Below are 20,000 nucleotides of genomic sequence, written 5' to 3' on the forward strand. Positions count from 1 at the left end.
TGAGGGGCATGTGCCCATTCATGGCTTGTTGTCAGCACAATTGCACAGCAACCGAGTCCAACTTTCATCAATCTATTGTTAATGGTCTGGGGTGAGTTTCTCAAAAGAGAAGTTATTAGCCTGTTAGCAACTTCGGTAGTTGCCAATGGGAAAATGCATTGAAAACAACAAAGTAGCTAATGTAGTAAGCAACTTTGGTTTTGAGAAATTCACCCCTGGATATCACCACGGTGTCTGTAATAGGCAAGGGCGGTTCTAGACCAAAATTACCAGGGGGGGGCACATTATTTTTTCAGGGGGGTACATAAATTTGCAGAAGAGATACATTTTTAATGTTATGAATATATAATATGCAAATGTATATCGTGTCGCAGTCATATCATGGCTGTTCAGCACAGGGGCCACAACAGGGCCAGGAGGAAATATACAGGAGCCCTGGCCCACCCTGGCCCCTGTCTAGAACCACCCATGGTAATAGGTATATAACGGGAACCAGAGATTCTTTAAGTATATAGAGATATGCCAATGTAATAGGTTGCTATGGGCACCTAACATGACCAGGTTCCGGTCTGCCTAAAGGGGCGTGTCATAATACTCCTAGAATTGAATAGAACAGTCCTTAGGTCTTCCTAAAGGGGGATTTCCCCCCCCCCCCCTCCCCCTTGCAATAATAGAACCCGGAAACAATGGGCCAATGGAACCTCTCTCTTATCTACTCTCTCTGACGTGAACATTTAGGTGTAGATGGGTGTCCCTCTGACATGTACAAAATTAAAAATAAGAATGAAATTGCCATTAAGGCATACTGTGTGGCAAATGGTACACTGGTGGGAAACTGCTGCGTGAGCACAGCTGCACTACCTGCATTTGAAATGACGTGTGAAATAGCTCTCCACTTACACTGAATGTTTTGGGGCACAATAACAAGCTTTACATATTGACAAATAAGACAGGGTGGTGGGGGTGTGAGTAAAAAGACACTGGGATAGATTAGAATAGATCAGAGTATGGGCCAGAGTATGGCCAGAGAGAGTAGAGAGAGAGAGAGGTTCCATTGGCCCATTGTTTCCGGGTTCTACTCTCGCAAGGGGGAGGGGGGAAATCCCCCTTTAGGCAGACCTAAGCAGACCTAAGGACTGTTCTATTCAATGCTAGGAGTATTATGACACGCCCCTTTAGGCAGACCGGAACCTGGTCATGTTAGGTACCCATAGCAACCTATTACATTGGCATAGTATCTCTATATACTTAAAGAATCTCTGGTATGGCAGTGTTGCTAACATGAGGATAAGCCAGATGAGTTAGATTCACCTTCCACGCCTCAAACATGAAAAGAGAGCACCAACATCCTCTCTGACACACCTATATATTTTAAATATATATATACATATAATAAAAACCCCTTTCACAATGAAAAGGCATATTCCTATGGTATGTACATATTAAATTTTGTGTGGGGGTGCACGTTTTTTTATAGGTTGAGATTACAATTTGCCACCTTATGTGTTTTTCCCCATGCCTTTATGGTCCAATTTCCAGCCACGGCACCGGCGTTATCCATCACTTTAACACACACCCCGACTGCAGTAATTGACTTTCAAAACAGGGGCAATAAGTCTCTCCTCAATAAAACATGCACACCGCAACACGAGAGATTACACATATTAATACATTGTCGGTGATGTTTTTATTATTGTTTGGGATATAAGTGCACATTTCATGCAAACCTTAGGCTCTGGCCCATAGATTTCATGGCTCCCCTGCCACCCATGAATTAAAAGCTATCTCTAGTGCACTTGGTCATCATGGTACCCATCACGGGGAGCGCACCAGGGATCAACAAAAGCACTAAATCACAGCCTCTCATTTCCGTGCACTCTCTTTACAACCTCTTGGTCACAAAGGCAGGATATTACATTTCGTGTAGGTTTTTTTTTTGTATTTCCCACATGTGGACCGTCTGGCTTTGTCTTGTGGCTTTAGCGTAAGAGGGCACACAGTTGAGCTCTGGTTGATTGTGTCACATACAGTAAGTTGGCAGCATTAACTTTTAACTTTTACATTTTAATTTACTTTAACTTACAATTAGCTGAGTGTCGTGGAATGAATTAACTAAAGGGAGAGCACTTTCCACCCTAGGGTTAAATCCAGGGGCGGACTGACCGGGCAATTGCTCGGGGCGGCTTCCAAGAGTGAGCGGAACCGTTGTGAAACCCTGCCCCCGCCTCAAAAAACGCCCCCTAATGAAAATCGCTGTTAACATGTTAAAAAAAAACGTATAAACAAATGAACCCCTTAAGACACGGCATTATAAATTAGCTGTTACCAGAATGGAAATGACTAAATCGTAATGTATTACTAAAGGCCCTGTGCACTGTCATAGTAGTGTAGTGCTGTAGTAGTTAACTTTGAATGTCTATTACAACGTGCCTCAGGAGGTGCGGCGTGCATTAAGGGGCTACAAAACTTTTTAAAAGGATTACTCCTACACTATTACCACATTGTTGTGATAACATTACTATTAGTGTTTTTTTTGTCAGTTAATATAATTGTTTTTATCAAAAGGGTTTTTGCCATAGATTATTTACCCTCTGACCCCTTGTCACTGGTTAAATGCCTTGCTCAAGGGTACTTGTACCATGGATTATGGTACATCCATGGTGCACTTCCCCTCCCCACATTGTTATCCCTACTGCTACGGGAATCGAACCCCTGACCCTCTGATCCAAAAATCAACTCCCCAACAATTAGGTCAGAGTTGCCCTGTAGCGATACAGCAATCAGATTTTATAGGAACTCCAATTGTGAAGACACACACGCGCGCGCACGCACACGCACACGCACACGCACACGCACACACACACACACACACACACACACACACACACACACACACACACACACACACACACACACACACACACACACACACACACACACACACACACACTATACTCTCCATGTGTGCTGTTGGCAGCGCACCGCAGGCGGAACTAATGACACACAGATGTACTATACACAGAACAGCCCTGATCTCATGCCTTCGCAACAAATGACACACACACAGTGCATGCACTTTTATGTAACGCTGTTGTCCATGAAGGCCTACATGTGTCACACGCTGAGCTGCAAACACAAGAGGGACTGATCTCTCGATGAATAAAAACGATCTGGGGAGAGAGTGGGAGCGAACAAGGGAGGGAGAGGGAGGGAAAGACAGAGAGAGTGGGAGTGGAAGAGAGAGATGGGTGAAGACAAAGAGACTAAAGAAAGTCACAGAAGAAAGGACGGACTGCCTGCTGGGAGGATAAACCTGGTCGTTAACTAGGAGGACTGAGCCAGGGTGATTATATACAGCAGAGTATAGCAAGCGGGGAAAATGGATGAGGAGTTGAAAAAAAAACTAAAGGTTTTACTGGTGAATGTAGTACACATTGTATTTGATTTTGACAAGTGTGATATATTAAAACACTGATGTGTTTGATTTGACAAGTGTGATATATTAAAACACTGATGTTCTCTGTCTTCCTCTGTGTCTGTCTTTCTTCCCTCTGTCCTTTGTCTAAGGTACCAGGCGTAGAATGTGAAACGTGATTCTACTATCCGCTATCTGCTCTGCCCAGCACACGCCTGTTCCCTTTTCAAGCTAAAGATGGAAACAAATGAGGCACTTTAGCATTACCTGTTCTTTTGGCTGTGGCTGAATGCATTGACCTAAGAGAAAAGCAAAACCTCAGCACTATCCCTCTTAAGATGGGCAGTGAGAGGAACGAATCATTAACGTTCCAGAATCATGTGTATCTGAGATGTTCCTGCACAGTCCGCCACTCTGGGCTCAAACCCGCCACCTACCACCTTCCCTCCAATTCGGGCATGAAAACCACAGCACGATACCACTGAGCTAAAGCACCAGTCCGATAGCTCAGCACTACTGATGCTGTATGATGCTTCGGGAGGGAGGTTTACTAACGTTCCACGCCACACTCTGCTAGTTGCCCTTACATATGCACTGTCCAGTGTCCATATTTGTATTTTCCTCTCCAGGCTCTTTGGTCTCCACTCCACTGTTAGAAGCTTCTATCGGGCTGATGAGAGAACATCAGCAGCAAGTGGTCATTTCTCCCGTTCTCTCTGATTGGTTCTAGGCAAGCTTCAAGCAGACACCACAGCATGGGTTTACAAGCTTTCTTTTGATCAAGGGGGGATGTGTGCAGCAGGCTCGATTGATGCCCAAGTTGATTGGCATCGACCCACAGTGTATACTGTATAAACAGGGCCAAAGACGGGGGAGAGAGAGAGGGAGAGAGAGAGAGAGAGAGAGAGAGAGAGAGAGAGAGAGAGAGAGGGAGAGAGAGAGAGAGAGAGAGAGAGAGATGATGGAGAGAGAGAGAGAGCGAGAGAGAGAGTGTGCAAAGGGCAAAGTAAGGGAAACAGAGGCAGCTAATGAGCTGGTATCTGCTCCCTCATTGCCGTGCGGCACGGCCTGTTTATTAGAGATTTATAAGCTATAGGGGGGCAGACAGGCGAGATGATGCCTGTAGCATTTACCGCAAACAAATGGGCTCGACTTCACACGGTGATGGATGAAGCCAGACCCTCTGCTGTGGAAAAAATAATAATTGGGGGATTGCAATAACAACATGCAGAGTAAGGCAAAAGTCATAGGGAAAAGAAGCTCTTCATGAGAGCTGTGTCTGTGCATGTGTGTGTATGTGTGTGTCTGTGTCTGTGTCTGTGTGTGCGTGCATGCGTGCGTGCGTGTGTGTGTATGTGTGTGTGCGCGCGTGTGCGTGTGTGCGCGCGCGCACGTGCGCGTGTGTGCGTGCGTGCGTGCATGTATGTGTGCATGTGCACGTGCGTGTTTGTGTCTGTGGAGGCGGGAAAAATGTAAATGATCCTTCATAACATTTGTATGGAGAGACAGAAATAAGCAACCGATAGAATGAAGGAGGAGAGGAGAGGGCTGACGGGTTGTTGCTGCACTGGACCACAGAGAGAGAAGGAGAAAGGTGCCTGAGGGACAAAAATGGACTTGGCTGAGCTCATGAAAACAAGGCTATTAGGATGCGTGGTGAGAGCTGACTGGACCATGTGCTGAGTCACAGTGTGCAGCAGGACCAGACAGGCCTGAAGGGTGGCACACATACACACACACACATACACACACACACACACACACGCGCGCGCACCCATGCACACAAACACGCACACGCACACGCACGCACGCACACACACACGCACGCGCGCACCCATGCAAATACACAGACACACACACACACACACACACACACACATACACACATGCGAGCGTGCACACACACGCACAGCGATGGGAGGGGAGGGGAAAGGAGAAATAATTTAACATCGGTGGGTGCAGGTGATGTATCAAGAACGTATTGGTAGAGGAAATGTAGGGTTTTTTATGGTCATTTTGTGGTAATTCTACTCCACAAAACTGAAGCTCTTTTCATTGTTTAAAACTCCAAAGAGGTATGTCAGCTGGTGTGCCTCTCCAACTCCAACTCAACTCTCTCACATGAGATTAAACCAGTAAAATACGCTTCAATATGCAACTGCATGTTCTGCCTGCTGTTGAAGTTCACCAGTTCCCAGTTACTACAACTTAGGTTTCAAAATAAATGCACAAGTAGCTCAAACCAGTGTTTCCCAAACTTTTTTGTCTGATGTACCCCCTAAGCCTTTTCGTTGTGCCATGAGTACCCCCTAACTCAAGTTTTACATCACTTTTTCTATTGCAGTGTGACTATGCTCCATGCATTTGTTAAAATTATTTTTTTCCAAGTACCCCCTGCAGTGTGCTTGCGTACCCCTAGTGGTACACGTACCCCTGGTGGGGAAACACTGGCTCAAACAATCAGATTGTGCGGCCATGTAACGTCTGAGTAGGAGAGGCAAAATGAATGCTGGAATAGCATACTAGGGGCCAGGGGCAGTCATGGGTGAGCGGTTAGGGCGTCAGACTTAGGTTGGTGGGGGGAGTAATCAACCAGTGCTCTCCCCCATCCTCCTCCATGACTGAGGTACCCTGAACATCGTACCACCCCACCACACTGCTCCCCATGGGGCGCCACTGAGGGCTGCCCCCTTGCACGGGTGAGGCATAAATGCAATTTCGTTGTGTGCAGTGTTCACTTGTGTGCTGTGGAGTGCTGTTTCACAATGACAATGGGAGTTGGAGATTCCCAATGGGCTTTTACTTCACTTTCGCTTTCATACAGGGAGAGAGGAAAGACGTGATCTGGCTGGGCCAGACCGCTCTTTTTGGATGCTCATTTATGACACTTTTTAAAAAGGGTGTGTATGGAGCATAAATGCCAAGCAGAGGTTCCCAGACAAACAATTTGAAATCCAATTGTTTTTTTAACCAATCAAAATCCAATTATTTTTGATAACAGCTGAGATGAACTAAACCAAACATTCATGATGAAGTCATTCAATTTTCTCTACTTGAGGTACTCCATTTGTTTTTATACATACTGCTGCACGATCCACAACTAACTGATTGTTTACACAGAACAGTCTTTACTATACAACTTTTACCATCCCAAGCATAATATTTACTATCTGACTTGCTTTTAAAATCATATGTAGGGTATGTTGAAGGTGTTAGATGATTACCACGGTTAGGCTAGGCACAATACCACAGAACAATAGAGATCTACAGTCACCTCATCACATCTAGCTATGCATATCCCATATAGACGGTATGTGTGGCGCTAATGGCTGTGCATTCATTAGCTCCCGTCATCAGCCAGCTTCAGGCCCTGCTAATTGATGCCCCTGTGGGAAATGTCACAGCCCAAGGTGAGGACCCCTCTCTAGTAGCGCAGGCCAACGTTTGGCCTATAACAAGCTGCTAGCAGTCCATGTTGGATACTGCCATGATTAGAGCATCAGGATGGTGATGACTGCTCTTGATTGTAATTGCTTGTGACCAGGCATCATCCAATGCCTTCGTTGACTTAGTTAACGGTGGATCCACTAAGCCCAGGAGTGAGAAAGCATAGGTCCAGGGCATGTTGGCATAAATAATACATGTAGTCTCATTTCTTTTATATGACGTTCACCTACTCAATGCAGACTCACTCCATGTCCAGCACATGGGATGATGGAGAAAGAGGAAGAAGAAAGAAGAAGGAGAGAGAGAGAGACAGAGAGAGAGAGAGAGACTTTTGGGACCAACCTATGCCACTGCACTCCCTGTACTGGCTAAGGCATTCGACTCACAGCTGTGGATCCGTCTATGTGTAATCTTTCCCATGTTTGACAGCACCTGTTAGCACTTTTATAGGATTAGCAGGAGAAAACGGGCCAAAGCGCTGCCTGAGATACTAAGATCCCACACTGCTTTTGTGACAGGCTGAGTGTAGTGTGTCAGCCACCCTGTGCACCAGCAATTAATAATTCAGTACTACCAGACCAATCCCTCCTTTTTTTCTCAGAAGACTTCGGGGCTGCTGAGGCTGTCTTAGAGACTAGTACTGCTGGCTTTTTCACATTGCATTGAGGCACAAAAGCAATACAGTGCCAGAATTAGCACGCACGCGCACACACATGCACACACATGCACACACATGCACACACACACACACACACACACACACACACACACACACACACACACACACACACACACACACACACACACACACACACTGTTGTGGCTGTGTATGGGATGGATTTTTCAGTCTGTAAAGTATATTTTGACAGTAATGCCATTTGACAAATTGATGTGTGCAAAATATGGAAAGACCTGCAGCTTAAGACAATGCAAGGCTCAATTAATTGTGAGATGGAAAAGGATGAGTCAATCTAACCACAATTACCCTCCTGTCAGCTGCTTCACGCCATCAAGGAATCTAATGTGCCAGTGGCAAGAATGACCGCTAAGGCCTAAAACAATAATATTCACAGGAAATCACAAGAAGGTCACCTTGCTCATACTGAGGTTTATTTTTGCATCACCTTTCTTGATAGTGTGATTTTAGTATGCCAATCTTAATAGAGTTTTCCCTTTTGCCTTTCCCTATCCACTCTGCATATTAACCATGTGCCACATTCTCAGTGCATCATGCACCAGCTGCAATGGAGCACACTCTGCTGTTGTTTCGCAATGAAAAGTAGCAATTCTGAACAAAAGCCATAACACAAGACCACAAAAGAGGACCGAGTCCTGAATAAAGGACATAAATAGCATAAAAGCAGGCTAGTTCTGCCACCATAAAAGATTCAAGCATACCAGACAATTAGACAGAGCAGCCGTCTTTGAGCAGGCCATGCTGCTAGCTGTCCGGCCCAGTTAGCATATGGACACCCCCAACACTCAGACATAGACCATACACCACACCCTCTCAGGCCTGACCGACCAACCACGCACGCACGCACGCACACGCACGCACGCATGCACACACGCACGCATGCACACACACAAACACACACTTAGGAACAGCCAACAGGCCTTGTAAAGGAGAAAATAGGTCTTTTTAAGTTGAGTGTGTCAAATGGGGAGCATTCACAGCTTTTTCCCCTCTACCATTGATAGCCATTGATGTTTAGTTTCACACTTTTAGCGAAATATTGACACACACACACACACACACACACTTACAGACCTTTCATCTGAAAATCCTCAAAAGTGACCGACCTATACTGTATGCAGAGGGAGCAGAGCTGTCATCACTCCTCTCCAAGTGAGTCATGAGTGAAGTGGACAGCACACTCACACACAGCCCCCAGTCTGCCCCCAATCGGCCCCCCCTCGGCCCCCACCCGGCCCCCTCCCTGCCCCTACCAATGCTATGATGACTCAGCCAGTGAAGATCCCAGACCTCACCCTCCAGTCCAACTTCAACTTAACCCGTTAAGACACAGCGCTTTATACATGTGCTGTTACCAGAATGGCAATGACCAGGTCTTAGTGCATTACTAAAGGCCCTGTGTTATGTCATAGTATTGTAGTACTATGGTCGTTAACTTTTCAATGACTACTACTACAGCGTGCCACTGGAGGTACAGCGTGCATTAAGGGGCTACACACTGCCTCTAAACCTCTTGTTTGATTGCTTGTCGTTGTTGCATTCAGACGGATTACAAGTGGCACGCAAAAAGACCTAGCTGTTCCCCGGCAGCCAGCTATGATTAGGGCTATTCTGTTCAAGTGACGCGAGCCCCGTAATGATAACCAGAACTTCATCTGCATAACATGGAACAGATCGTAGGGTCCCACCCTCCCCCCCAAGCCAAAGGCGGACAGCCCAGCTTCACAAAGTAAAAAACATTCCGCCACATATTTTCTGACAGCCAGTTCACCCCCTCACACAGCTGATCCAAAATATGACAAATGAAACAGTCACCATTTCCCAATGTCAAGTGTATGAGCCTTGGTAGTGTGTCTGGTAGTGGCAGTGTGCCTTCGTAGTCACGCCCAGTGATTGGATACCCCGCAGAGTTCACCAGAGTATCCAATGACTGGGCCCGACTACGAAGGCTGACACACTTCGAAGGGCGCACACTAGACATTGGGGAAATGGCGAGTCAGTCATATCACCTCAGTTGGAAAGCACAGGAAACAGCAAACATTCACCTTCTGCATGCAGGTTCTCAGTCACTCACTCACTTGCTCATTCATTGTGCAAATGACTTGCGTATAGGGGCCTCACTCACCTCCTGCTGATGCTGTGGCCCCGGGCCCTGTTGCTCCGGCCTGCACCGTTGGTGGTGGTGGCGGTACCGACGGCTGCTGCAGACCTGTGAGAGGAGCATGGGGGGCTCCTCCTGGGGTGGGGGGTACGGGCCTGCTCCAGGGCTTGGCGGCCGGGGGGCTGACGATGCGCACCAACCCCACAAACTCCACATAGGTCCCGGGGAAGTCTCCCTTCTCCTTGCTCCTCTCGTTAGTGCCGTGCAGCCAGCCTTTGGGGCTGCGCTCGTCCCCCTCCTGGTAGTCCGGCGTGAGCAGGGACGTCCGGTTGACTGTGAGGATGTCCCCCGGCTGCAGGGAAATGTCGTCCCCGCGCTCACGCTTGTATTCAAAGAGTGCCCGGTACTGAAAGCCGTCGGAAGCCATAACCACGTTCTGTCACAGACACAGACAGACACCACACACACACACACACTGGCACCGTTTCCTGATGTCTTTAGTAAAACAGACAAAAGAGCCCTTCCAAAAAAAACACTTATCCACACGTAGACAGTTATTCAGTCTGTAAGTCCCTGGGATGAAGAGCCCTGAGAATTAGATTGCATTTGTGATGTTTTTTTTGTCCATGTGTGATTAGAAGTGTGAAATGGAGCAACACATGTCCAGGTTAGCTGCAGACAGAGCACACTGGGCCATGTGCAGACATCCTGGGCTTGGTCCAGACAGTTCACTTCTTTTTTTGGAACAGTCAGAACTCAAATGTTGAATTGTGTGTCTAGGTTGGCAGGCATGCTAACAGTCACTGGTTGCCACCATAGCAGATTGGAATAACAAGAGGAGGAGGAGAGGGGAGGGGGGGGTGGCGGTGGAGGGTGCCTCTGTCTCAGAACACTGAGCACCAGACTATGGTGATGCTTGGCTTGTCTGGGAATCTGTCACTGTTGTTGTCCTCTCTCGGAAATGTTTCACACAGAAATATTTAATGAACTTTGTCCTGCTTTGTCCTTCTCAGCAATCAGTCCTTAGTTAGATAGTTGATTGTTGACAGTTGACAGTTGTTGATAATATAAAATGTCTTGAGTTTCCTGAGTACCTAAACAGAGGGAATGTAGGTTATTATTATTATTATTATTATTATTATTATTATTATTATTATTATTATTATTATTATTATTATTATTTTGACTAGTTTTCCTAAACATGGGCTTTCAACATATCAGCATTAATTTCAATATGGAGGACAGTAATGTGGGAACATGTGCCTGTAATCTATAATCAATGATAGCTAGGCTACCATCCAGAAAAGGACCATGGACCCTAACTTGACCACATTTAAAGCGAGAGGTCTGTTCGTATAGTCATCTATAGTATAAACCTGCCATAATATGATCAGACAGGCGAATGAATTACTTACTAAGCGTGACCGACCGCTCGCCAACTTCAGCGCAGCATGCAGAAAGTCGAGACTGACATTGTATGCGCAGACAGACAACTGAAAAGTGGCAATGTGCTTTCCACGTACCTTAGCTGAATTACTGCGATAAAAAAGTCCTGCTTTCGTGTGTTGTTTTGAATCCTATGGCTGGTGATTAGGCGTTGTTGGACAGTTAAAAAAATGTTTAAATTGCCCTCTCCGAGACAGCGCGTCTGAGACAGACCGCCAGCCCCGCTAGTGCTGTACTACAGTTTGGTGCTATAGTGATGTCAAAACCACACCCCCGCTGGCTGGAAATTATACCAGAGGAGACAGCACCACGCGGATAGCTCCCAGACTGCTGCAACTTTACTGTCCCGTCATCGTTTTCCGTCCGAATCTCATGCTGATGTGGGCGCAATAGAAATTGGCGAATGTTTTCCAGTTCTACGCACAGTTCAATGCAATATCGACGTGCGCCCTGCTTTGGCATGACGCATTGACTGCAAAGACAAAAACTGTAAATTATGTAACTTCCTGTAACTGTGTCGCGCAGTCAGAGCAGCTTTTCTAGGTTACGCTGAGATCGAATGTTTGAATTCAGGTTTTAAATTTAGGATTAGGATTTTTGTTGTTGTTGTTCACCTTAGAATGCCAGAAGCAAATGAAAAAAAAAAAAAACAGAGAACACCAGACGACGGTGTAATGCTTGGTTAGTGTCAAAATCTTAGGACTGTACACCATTATAAATTGAAATTACTATACAATAACATCAGTCATTTACTGTCATTTCAAAAGCACCCAATGCTCTTGGATGAATAATCCTTTACAATGTCACAATAGTTGTTTAGGGTTGGCATGGAGGTTGCCAAAGTATTTTTACAGTGTAAATATACAGTATACATACTGTAAAAGATGCAAATGACACAAATTAATATTATCTAAATATCTACCTATGTTTGAGAATCTGCATGCCACAATATTGTTCTAGCCTTTAAATTAGGTTTGGTGCCATTGCCGATTACATTACATTACATTAAGATGTAGCATAAAATAATAAGATACATAAAGGGACACTGTGTGAGATTTTTCATTGTTTATTTCCAGAATTCATGATGCCCATTCACAAATGTTACCTTTTTCATGAATATTTACCACCACCATCAAATTCTAAGTATTCATTGTGACTGGGAAAATTGCACTTTTCATGCATGAAAAGGGGGATCTTCTCCATGGTCCGCCATTTTGAATTTCCAAAAATAGCCATTTTTAGCTGCAAAAATGACTGTACTTGGACCATACTAGAAAATATTTGTTTATTACTTAGAAAACTTTCATGTAAAGATCAAATTTGGCAATTGGCAGCCCAGTTTCAATGAGCAGCATAGTTGCAGTACCCTTTTTGACCATTTCCTGCACAGTGTCCCTTTAAAAAGCAATTTATACATAAAAGGTGTTAAAAGCAATGGCTGAAGGAAATAAAGGTATAAACTAAGAGTCAAAGGCCAAAGTAGAATAAAGTGATTTAAAAGTAGTGATAGAGGGAGCGAGACTGTGCGTCTGGAGGTGAATCGCTCCAAAGCCGCAGGGCAGCCTCAAGGTGAGTAGAATTAGTAATTATACAGATGGGTAAAAGGTTTGCAAAGAGTGCATTCAATGGCATTAGGAGAGATGTGACGATGGGGGATAGAGCAGTGGCATGCTGATTTGCATCGATCTCTAAATCCAGGGCTTGTCCACTGTGAAGTTTTTGGTTTGAGAGAGTGCTTTGCAGGGACATCTCAGTTACACTCAACAAGGTAACCCAGCAGTTCTACTGTGTGAGACAGACTGCTGACACAAATGGTCCTTCAGCACACCAACTTGGCAATGGAGGGATGAGGCCTCAATTTAGCTAGCAGGCTTTACAAGAGACAGAAGTGAATTTTTAATTTGTTACTCATTGGCCTAAAACAGAAAATTTGTATGCTTTTGAACAGCATTTGGGAAGGCCTATTTACACAGCTTTTCTACAGCCTGTCCATTCACAAACTAAGATCTGTGATGTCCAATTCTGAACAAGAAATGCTTCATCCTTTCATTTGTTCTCGTATTGATTATTGCAACTCTCTTTTCCCTGCCCTCAACAAATCTGTTATTTCCTGCAGTCCGTTCAGCATGCTGCTAATAGACTACTCACAAGGTCTAGCAGATACTCTCACATAACACCCATTCTCAGCTCCCTCCATTAGCTTCCTGTTCGTTACAGGATTTTAGTTTAAACATTTTATCATCACATAAAGATCATTTCATTGACAGGCAACTGCCTGTCTCGCAGACTTACTTCATCTTCATCCAACACACTCTCTCAGATCTAACCATTAAAACCTCCTTTTTGTCCAACACGCCATAGAACTTGGAGTGACCGTGCATTTGAGGCTTTTGCCTCTAGATTGTGGTATGCCTTGCCTATTGATCTTAGGGCTGTACACGCTGGAGCAGTCACACAGACCACATAGTCAAAAATGCCCAGAGGTGCATTTCTCAAAAGAGAACTTGTTAGCCTGTTGGCAACTTCGGTAGTTGCCAATGGGAAAATGCACTGAAAACAACAAAGTAGCTAATGTAGTAAGCAACTTCGGTTTTGAGAAATGCACCCCAGCAGTGTCTGTGTCACCTAATTGAGTAAGTCAGTCATGCGACCCAAGGTCCTGAGGTCTTTTTACAGTGGCACCACTGAGAGCATCTTGACCGAATGTATAAACACATAGTAAGATGGAAGCTGCTCTCCTCCCAACAGACAGGCACTTCAGAGAGTGGCGCGTACAGCAAAGAGGATTTATGGTTGTGATCTACTAGCCTGATTATCATCGACTTTCAAATCTCTTCAAGACTTGATCTGACCAAGAGCATAACAATTAACATTTCCCAAACAGCATTTCCCAAATGGTCTCCCTTGGTTTGCTAATGATTGTTTGCTTCCCAACAAAGTGGGAGAAGTTCCCGTATTTGCGGGAACTCAGAAAGTACTTCCATTGATTCTTGACCTGACTGGTAGCAACGCTGAAGCTGTTGCGTCACGAGTAGGGCACGGCCTGGCTAGTGATCTACCCCCATTTCAGAGTTATATGAGGCAAGATGTATTAAGAAGGCCAGGAAAAACTTAAAAAAACCTTATTTACTGTATCTTTTGAGGAGAAAAAAATACAGTATATATACTGTAGAATGATGTCGTAAATCATGTGTCGTCATGCACAGGGTGTCTTTACAGCTATGACTACTGGAAAAGCACGACTGTAACATTGTTGACTTCGTTAATAAAGGTTCAGAAATTATACCTTTGTCTGTGCCGTATTGTATATACACGTAGCCTATCCGTATATTATAGCAAGCAGTAGGGCAGGCATAATAAAAACACAGTAGATATCACATCTTGATTTTTTTACTAACCAACTATCATTAGATGAGATTAGATTAGATTAGATGAAACTTAATTGTCTGTTACACATAAAACAGAAAATTGTCTTTGGCGTGGCTCCAGTCATTGTCACACACGTTAGACAAGACTTGACAAAAAAGGACAAAACAAGACAAGACAATACATGTAGACTGAGGCTGGCTGGATAGCTGGTCATTGTTATGCAACAGAAAGAGTTTTTGGTGAGAGCCCGCACACCTCGAATGTTTCTTTTTAAGCAGGTGCAGGTTTTCAAGGTACTCCAGTCTTCAGTTAACTCAAGGAAGAGCGCGACACTGCTTCTTCACAGTATTTTTTCTTTGGTGCTGATGATTCGGCACTAGGCCTTCATCAGAGTCAATGCAACAGAAAGAGACCTTGACAGAGTGCCACTCATCATCCCTCATCATCCCTCTGCTCTCCATGCCCTCACGGGCGGCCACATTGGCCCTCTCTGATAACACCTCTGGAGCTACTGATCAGGCCTGCCTTCCACAGAGAGCCTTCACGGCATGCAGAAGATCACGCTGACTGATTGCTTTTTTATTAAGCAAATCCCTGCCTCCCCTCCACCTCATTCATCTCCGGGAGAGATTAGATTTCATATCATTATCGTCCGCGTTAGCCCAAAGGGTGCAGGCCAATGGCTGCCATTAGGGCCATAGCAGTTATGGAGGTCGCTGTGCACGACTGGCGGGGCCGGCGGGGTGTGGTGGGGGGGTGGTGGCTAAGGTGTGCTAATAGCATTACTACTGTCGACTCATCATGCAAATGTGAAGCGACAGACGTCGATATGCAGTGCTGAAATAGATGGATGATTATCAAGATAAAGCGAGTGTCTTACAGAGACGACAGCAACTCAGCACCGGCAACTGTGTGTGTGTGTGTGTGTGTGTGTGTGCGTGCACGTGTGTGTGCGTGTGCGTATACGTGCGTGTGTGTGCGCGCGTGTGTGTGTGTGCGCGCGTGTGTGTGTGTGTGTGTGTGTGTGTGTGTGTGTGTGTGTGTGTGTGTGTGTGTGTGTGTGTGTGTGTGTGTGTGTGTGTGTGTGTGTGTGTGTGTGTGTGTGTGTGTGTGTGTGTGTGTGTGTGTGCTTTATATTTTATCATTACAGCCATTCTCCATCACAATTGCAAATGACAGAAAACAATCAGACATGAAAAAGCAAACGTGCCCCTTGACCTACTCTGCCAGGTTTTCTGCAAATAATAAGGAAGGACAGGCCTGTAAGACTAGCATCCAGCCCATTTACTAGTCGTAGCCTCCCTGACTGCCCTTGATGAGAAACTGACAGCGAGTTTGAAAGATGAACAGAAATTGCTTACTCCTGTGGTGAGCATGTATGCATGGATAGACTTACAGATAGATGTGGGTCCTGGTTACATGAAAGCAGCGTTTATTTTTGCAGGATGCAGCGTTAAATGTATTTGCTAAAAAAAAAGAAGCTGCACTTATCTCTGTCTTGAAAAATAAACACCTCAGTCACAGTTCTGGAAGGTGCTGATGTGAGTTTGGGAAGCTATACACATGCAGCTTCAACGAGTTCAATCACTTTTCTGTGTGTATATATATTACTTGCGTACTGTACTTGTGCAAAATTGCGTGTGCCAGACACACAAAGACGGAGAGAAAGAGGAAAGCTTTGGCAACACTGATGCAAACAGGCTTGTCAAATTTGAATTTCAATTTGAGAAAGGAAGGAGGAAGGAGAATTGAAAAAGCAAAAGCCTGGCTGAGATACACACAGATACGCACCCGGAGAAAAATAATGAGAAATGAATGCTTCCCACACTGCTCGGCCTCTGAACTCAATATCGCTGTGCTTGACGAATGCCAACAGAGAGATGGCGCTGGCCCATGACTCTCGAGGTCTGACACATTGTTTCATTAAATTTGCAAGTAGCTCGGCTCAATTTATGTAAGCTATGGAGAACTCCAATGAATTATATATTTTCCACAGCTGATCCACCGTCAATTATTGATCTTCAGTTTGCTCATCGTTGTAATGACCAAAGCAACTGAGATTAAAATATTGGACTGCCCATCTCTAATTCATCTCCCTCTCGCTCTCTCGCTCTCTCTCGTGGATGTTTGGACCATGAGTGGTTCAATAAAGGGATTTTAAATGTCAAACCTCTCTCTCTCTCTCTCTCTCTCCCTCTCTCTGTCTCTCTCTCTATCACTGTATGGAGACAGACCTTATTGGATGCACATCTGCAGATATTAGTTTTCTATTGTCCAGACTTGGAGGTATGTGGAGGGTGAGTAGTGTGTGTGTGTGAGGGTGTGTGTGTGCATGTTTGTGTTGTGTGGCACACAGTACTGTGTGGATTGAGCTGCTCTTTCACGCTCGGCTCAAAAGCCGTGGCATGGCTGGCGCTGGCGCAATGGATGTGGGCCAGGGCAAGAGGAAAGGAGTGGAGGGGAACCGCCAGGCGGATCAGCATTAATCCCGCGCCCGACTCTCCAACTCAAAGAGCTCCGCACCCCTCTCTGCCAGCACACTGGAGCTGTTTTTATATGATATGATGCTCTGTCTATTTCCATTTGCTCCCTTCTCTCACTCTCTCCCTCTTTCTCTCCGTCTGTCTTTCCACCAGGCATAAAAGTAGGGCAGCACTAATGTCTGGTATCTCATACCATAAAGCGATTCTGGTGGCGCTCAGCACTGGAAAGGAGACGGTACAGCAGCTATAGTATATAGGGCAAGAATTGGCGGTAACACTTTACTTGACATGCTCCTACAACACACTCATAGCACATTCATAGCAGATGCTATGCAGAAGTCTGCATGAAGCATTCATGATTGTCTCATGACCGATTCATACCAAACATTTTATGAACCTAGCGGACGGAAGGACAGCAACTTGTCAAAATAACAGTTAACCCTCTGGTTGTGTAACGGTCAAAAATGACCGTTTTGAAACTTCATTCTTAAATAACTTCTCTATTTTTCATCATATACAAATTATGCTTCATGATATCCTCCAGCTAACCTATTTGAATTGTCAAAATGAAATATAATGAAATTCCTAAAGAATTGTGGAAGATACACCAACTTGTTACATTCATGGTGTCACCATTAATTTACATCTCCCAAAGTTATATACAGTTAAATTACAATCACTTCACTCTCATATTCTTTTTTGTTAGGCTTTTCAGAATACAACCATATGTGCCACATAAGTATACATGTTTACAGTTAGTTGAAATACTTGAAAAGAGTAAAGGTGTTCCAAAATGCTTGAAAGCCTCTGAGAGGCCCTAGACTCCAGAGGCTCAATAAAACGATTTGGTGCAAGATAAGAAAAAAAAGCCTACAAATCACTAAAACAAAGCAGAATAACATTTAAATCACCATGGAAATGTTTCAAAAGGATGTCTAAAAGGTATTAATCACAAAATATGATCAAAATCAGATTTTAATCAATGTATTATTGCCTTTTTTGTGTAGGCGGTCAATTTTGACCTTTAACACCATGAACGTAACCATGTTTCTAACACAACCAACAAAGCAGCATTGCGGATTTTGAACACTTTATTTTAAGAGTTTTCCATAGCATAATAATAATACAATACAATTAAACAATCCAGCACAGATGCATTGCGGATTTTGTATGGGACCCTCAATGATTACTGATTTTGACAAGTGATTGTACTTTTGTCTTTCCATGTCTTTGAAAGGTTTGGTATGAATGTCCTACGAAGCAGTCATGAATCCTTCATGTAAAGTCTGTAACAGCTGCTATGAATGTGTTATGCAGCAACACGTCAAATAAAGTGTATCTCAAAACTCACATTCAGCACTAATCACAGTTCCATGTCATTATCACTCTACATTAGAGTAGACTTTGCTGATTTTCTTATCCAGGGAAACGTGTACTATTCCTTTAGGTAAGCATACCGTCCTTCATGATGGAATGGACTGTTCGATACCTTGTCCAAGGGCACATCATGTGTGAGCGGTTAGGGCGTCAGACTTGCATCCCAGAGGTTGCCGGTTCGACTCCCGACCCGCCAGGTTTGTGTGTGGAGTAATCAACCAGTGCTCTCCCCCATCCTCCTCCATGACTGAGGTACCCTGAGTATGGTACCGTCCCACCGCACTGCTCCCCATGGGGCGCCACTGAGGGCTGCCCCCTTGCACGGGTGAGGCATAAATGCAATTTCGTTGTGTGCAGTGTTCACTTGTGTGCTGTGGAGTGCTGTGTCACAATGACAATGGGAGTTGGAATTTCCCAATGGGCTTTCACGCTTTCACTTCATGCATAAGGATCTAGGAGAGCATACAGAAACATTAGGGCAGGATTCGAACCTGTGACCCTTTCAACTCAACTTTTGACTTGTTTTCTTTTGACTTGTTTTCTTACGAGGCTCTCGCAACAGGCCACGATTAAATTGTTGAAGTGAAACATTTCCCTTTTTTTTTAAAAAAGTCATATCTCTCTCTCTCTCTCTCTCTTTCTCTCTCTGTCTCTTTTTCTCTCTCTCTCTCTCTCTCTCTCTCTCTCTCTCTCTCTCTCTCTCTCTAATACACACACCCATAGTACATATTCAGGCTAAGAGTGTGAGAGATGGAGCCATACTGTGCCATTGCCTCTGCCAGTATAGATCAAAGCATAGCACAGGCTGCCCTCTCCATAATCTATCGTCGCCCTCCCCCTCCCCCTCCCCCTCCCCAGAGCTGAGGAGCAGAGTGCAGAGAGCAGAGATGCCTCACCAGGCCGCAGCAGCAGCAGCAGATGTATGGAGGGCAATGTTCTACTGTAGTGCTCAGCTGCCTCGCCCTCAGACTCAGTGCCAGCACAACAGAGGACACCCATCCACCCATCCACCCATCCACCCATCCACCCATCCACCCATCCAGGGGTGCCGACAGGGGGGCACAAAGGGGACAGTTGTCCCTGGGCCCAGGGAGCGAAGGGGGCCAGAATTGGGTCCTCATTACATTGTATCAATTGGGCTGGGGGGCCCTTTCAGATGACTTTGTCCTGGGCCCGGCCAAAGCTGTCACCGGCCCTGCACCCACCCACCCACACACACACACACACACCATATAGGCCTACATTGCCTCCAGGCTTCTATATGATCTCCACTGACACATTCCCAGCCAATTAGCAGCAGAGTGAGGCTGAGTCAAGCAGAGGGCTGTTTACTGTCAGAGCAGTAGGGGGCCGGGGCAACGCGGCCAGCGGCGAGCGGCCCAGGTCACGACACCATCACACCACAGCCAGCCAGGGCCAGAGCCAGGGCCAGAGCCAGGGCCAGAGCCAGGGCCAGAGCCAGGGCCAGAGCCAGGGCCAGAGACCCCCCTTTTCCTTGCGAGGTGTCACATCGGCCGTGTCATGTCCTCGTTTTGCCCCCCCCCCATGTGGAGAGATGTAGATGTAAATGTAGGCCTATGCGGTGGCGCGTGGGCATCTGTTTTCGCTTGCCATAATATGGGATCTGTGTACTATGTGTGTAGGTAGGTACAGTAAAATAAGGGA

At 45.4% G+C, this 20,000-nt stretch overlaps 1 protein-coding gene across 1 annotated transcript in view; it reads right to left on the reverse strand.

Annotated features, from left to right (window-relative positions):
* pik3r3b (phosphoinositide-3-kinase, regulatory subunit 3b (gamma)) overlaps positions 1-11,506 on the reverse strand; it is a 239,177-nt gene extending 227,671 nt beyond the window's left edge. Inside the window, exons 1-2 of the mRNA XM_063200582.1 lie at positions 11,184-11,506; positions 9,685-10,754 (exon numbers count right to left, since the gene is read on the reverse strand). Of these exons, the coding sequence (XP_063056652.1) occupies positions 9,685-10,087 (403 nt within the window). The 5' untranslated portion in view covers positions 10,088-10,754; positions 11,184-11,506. The remainder of the gene's footprint in view (positions 1-9,684; positions 10,755-11,183) is intronic.
* Between the last annotated feature and the right edge of the window lie 8,494 nt (positions 11,507-20,000).

This window comes from Engraulis encrasicolus, chromosome 6, assembly GCF_034702125.1.
Source record: "Engraulis encrasicolus isolate BLACKSEA-1 chromosome 6, IST_EnEncr_1.0, whole genome shotgun sequence".
Classification (NCBI taxonomy): Eukaryota; Metazoa; Chordata; class Actinopteri; order Clupeiformes; family Engraulidae; genus Engraulis; species Engraulis encrasicolus.